Below are 4,187 nucleotides of genomic sequence, written 5' to 3' on the forward strand. Positions count from 1 at the left end.
GAATACTTTTAGATAAAATACTTGTGCCTCTTATATATTTCAAAATAAATTCGAAAGCAATGTGTTTTAGATTATCCTAATTATTTTCTGATCCGTTAAATATATTCTCAATTAATTGTATTTGTGTAGATAATCTTTGTTAAAAATGTTGTACCTGTATTAAAAAATCTTAAAGCTTTAAAAATGATATCGTGACGAAAACGTTAAGATAAATATTATCTCTAATCACACATATGAACATCGAAGAATATTGCGAAGTATGATGCAAACAAATATAGATGTGTAAATCTCCTCAAAAAATTGATCAAAAAAAGAAAAAGATTTAAGAAAAAATAAACCTCTATGATTCCATGATTTCTTCAATGTGGTGTACGTCGATGCGCCGTAGTTGGTCGAGGAACGCCAGATCGGCTCCGCACTTTCTTCGGTTGCACGAATGTATTGTCTATTCCGGTGTTGTAAGAGAGATATATGTTCGACATATCTGGCGGTATTGCCTGTAAACAGAGAGATTTTTATGTAATATTTTATAACATTTTAAGCTTTTTTGGCCAAGATTTTGGAAAATAAATATTACTGAATAATATTGAAAAAAATTTGTTTTTCTAGAATTAAAATAATATATAAAATGAATAATTTTTTACGTCTTTATTATTTCCCGCCGATGATATAGTTTGCGCTTTACGCATGTTGTTTCCTGTGTACGCTACACATTTTAATTGCCATTCTCCGATATCCTCATTCCAATGAACATATCTCTTGATCATCGTCTGTAATGTGTAAAAAGACATTTAAAAATTCTTTTTTTTAAATTAAGAACAATATATCCAATTAATTGTTATGTAATTTTAACGGATATTTTCCGGACTCCTTGTTCACTATTTGAATATTTTAATCATATTGATTTAAAAAAATTTTAATTACTTTTATATCATCTGGAAAAATTCGCACTAAAATATTCACATACCTGATATTGAACGGGAATGTAATGATTCACAATAAGATTCTGTAGTTGCAGTTCTCTACCGATTCCCCGTACACCTTCTAATAAACCTTCCATTTCTCTTTGATGTTCCTGCTGCAAATCGGATAGCTCCGCCTTGACAGACATCAACATCGTATATACACGCGCCAACTTTTTTGTTTTTCCAGCCGCTTCCTCTTGCAGAGACGAATACTTCTCTTCGATGTCGATGCGTTCCGCCTCTTTTGCCTTAATAGCTTTCTTCAGTTGTTCTTCTCTGCTCTTTCGTTGCTCAAGTTCAATCGCCGCAGCCGCTAACAATTGTTCTTGAGCTTCTGCTTTCTCCAACAGATTTTCGCCACCTACTAAAATTTTATTCTGCAAATTTTGCATCTTCTGCCGCAAGGCTTCCTTTTCGCTCCTGAAATTAAAGTATTTAATCTTCAAAATTTCTATGCTTAAATTAAATTTGTTATTTTTATATTGTAAATTTTGTAAATCATTTTTATAATATCATCTTTTTTCTCTTATTTAAGTATTCTATATTTTCACAAAACTTACTGAGTCTTTTTCAATTCAATGACATCTTTATCCACTGGACTTTTATCATCTCTTTCAGCTTTATCAATTTTCTCTGTCGAATCTGTGTCTCTGTTTTCCAACTCTTCCATCGACAATATTTGACTCCGTCTAGCCTTCTTATCTCGCTTTGTTTCCTTCGATTCCTCCGAATTTTCGGATTCTTCTTCGGATTCCGAAAGTTCCGCACCGTTCTCTTCCAACTGTTTACGCAACTGTTCGATCTCGACTTGGAACTGACGAAGCAAAGCGTCCTTTGGATCCTCATTAATCCTCGCACGATTCTTGATATTCTTCGCGCGATTCGCATAACGTAAAGTGCTTATAGTCTCATCATAATTTATATCCGCTGGACTGATGTTTGCACACTGTAATAATGTATTAATAATGTTAGCACACTGTAGTAATGTATTAATAATGTTAGACTTGAAAAGTAGACTTGCATAATCATAATATTAAATATTAAAATAATAAATTTTCAATTATTTAAAATAAATATATGAAATAATGTATGAAATATTGTATTATATTTACCATCAACGTTTTCGAATTTCCACCCAATGAATCTTGAAGCAACCTGGTTAGCTTGGAATTTCTGTAAGGCACGTGAGAACTTTGTCCATCAACCAGTGCGGATATTACATTCCCCAATGTAGATAATGACAAATTAATTTTAGTAGCTTCGCGAAGTCGCTGACCTGTCGCCTTTGTCTTGCTTTGTCTTTCTGATCCCTAAAAATCAACAAATATGGAAATATATAGGCATGAGAAAACGTTTGAAATAAAATTTATATTTAAAAAAATGTCTTAATATTTCATTAAATTATATATACATACGGCTAAATCCACCAAATGAAGCTTCCCCATTTTTACATGTTGCTCTCCATCTTCACCAATCTGACTAGATTCGACTGTAATTGTAAATATCGCGTGGGATCTGGAGCTAGATACATTCATGGCAGTAGCCCCAACAACACCTGCATTTATGAGTTTAGAGAAGTACTTTTAACATATTAAACAATTAATATAATACATTGTTATTACTCACGATTTTTATTGCCGAGCGACATTATGCGGTCCAAATCGTCGGCGTTGTTCACCACATATCCGCTCAAGTCTTTTACGAATACTCCAATGTCCGGCCTTTCTTTTACTTCCAATCGAGTATTTTGATCCTTCCCAAGCAAATCTCGGACTTCTTCATTATAAATCTCTAAGTATGTCGCGCGTACGAGGAATCTATTAATATTAATCACTAATTATTAAATATCCAATCAATATATAAACTTATTCAAACAGAAGTAACTTAACTACATGCATTGTAATTATAAGTTGCCTCGAGAAATATATGTTTCATAGAATTATATGATATTATTTTATAAAATAATAACAGTCTCATCTTTATGTTATTATATATCACATTTTTTGGTTTCTGACAGCATGTAATATCTTACTTTTGGTTTTCATCAGCTTTAGCTATGTGTCCAAAAATGTGTGCAAATGTATTTGGAATAATTCCTCTAGCTTGAGGTGAGGTCTTAGCACCAGACATAGTGTATGTCTTGCCAGTGCCAGTCTGGCCATATGCAAAAATCGTTCCATTGTAGCCCTGCAGCACCTTGTCCACTATAGGCCTAGCAGTCTCATTATAAATGTCCACCTGGGTTGAATCTGTGTCGAATACTGCATCGAAGGAAAAGACTTTAGGTGGTTCTCCTTGCGCTGCATTTGGATTCTCTATAGTGATCTCGCCATTCAGGGCATCCACATCTATTATATTCCTCGAATGGGTATCCAACTCCTTGCTGCTTAACGGTCGAACTCGCACAACCACCCTGACATTTTCTATTTCTCCTAATTCTGTCGTGCTATCCTGAAACATCGTACTTCATAAGAACAGATCTTACCTTCTAAAATATATAATGTTATCTAATTCTAGAAATCTACAACTCTTGATACAATAATTAATAAGTGTACATAAGCTATAGCAAATTCCAATAACAAGATGCAAAATATTGAAAATCCACTGTATATATTAATATGTATAAACTTAATTAGTGTAAATAAAAACTTATATCTTATATTAATAATACAAATATTTATGAAAGTATGATTACTATTATTATTATTAATATTATTATTTAAATAATAATACTGAACTAGATTAATTAATAATAAAATAAATATTGGGCGGAAATTCTGCCTTGGTTGCAGACTCGCGATCGAATTTGACGTTGAAAACTGTCAGGAGAATTCATCATTGACCTGATAATATTTGTTTCGCAGAGTAATACTAACTTCGGTCCCTGGCATCGCGGATCCGTTTACCCGCAAGAGTCACATAAAAGCGCGCTTTTCTCACAGCATAATTCGTAAACGTCAAGCGACACGTCAAAGAACGTCGGGCAGTCGTAGCAGACGACCTCCGTAAACAGATGGATCGATGCTTGCGGTTGTCGCGACCCGCGATTACACGAGTCTAACTAGATTCGCCAAGCTTACGGACAGCTGAGGCCATCTTTCCTATGATAACTGCAAAGTCAAAGTATCAGTAACAGATAAAGGGAACATCTAGTTTATCTACATTATTGAAGATTAGCCTACGTTACCGATAGATTAATGTCTTTCTGTTAGATTGAAATTT

General features: G+C 33.6%; 1 protein-coding gene across 1 annotated transcript; it reads right to left on the minus strand.

Moving 5' to 3' along the window:
* Positions 1 to 164: 164 nt before the first annotated feature.
* Positions 165 to 4,029, minus strand: LOC105254083 (kinesin-like protein KIF3A). The gene is made up of 9 exons (XM_011262573.3): positions 3,842 to 4,029; positions 2,998 to 3,416; positions 2,592 to 2,782; positions 2,381 to 2,520; positions 2,078 to 2,275; positions 1,526 to 1,911; positions 968 to 1,385; positions 645 to 770; positions 165 to 497 (listed from the first exon to the last, which is right to left on the minus strand). Exons 1-9 carry the CDS (start codon positions 3,854 to 3,856, stop codon positions 360 to 362), a joined length of 2,031 nt encoding a protein of 676 aa, XP_011260875.1. The 5' UTR covers positions 3,857 to 4,029; the 3' UTR covers positions 165 to 359.
* Between the last annotated feature and the right edge of the window lie 158 nt (positions 4,030 to 4,187).

The sequence above is a fragment of the Camponotus floridanus genome, unplaced genomic scaffold (genome assembly GCF_003227725.1).
Source record: "Camponotus floridanus strain SB8 unplaced genomic scaffold, Cflo_v7.5 scaffold54, whole genome shotgun sequence".
Lineage (NCBI taxonomy): Eukaryota > Metazoa > Arthropoda > Insecta > Hymenoptera > Formicidae > Camponotus > Camponotus floridanus.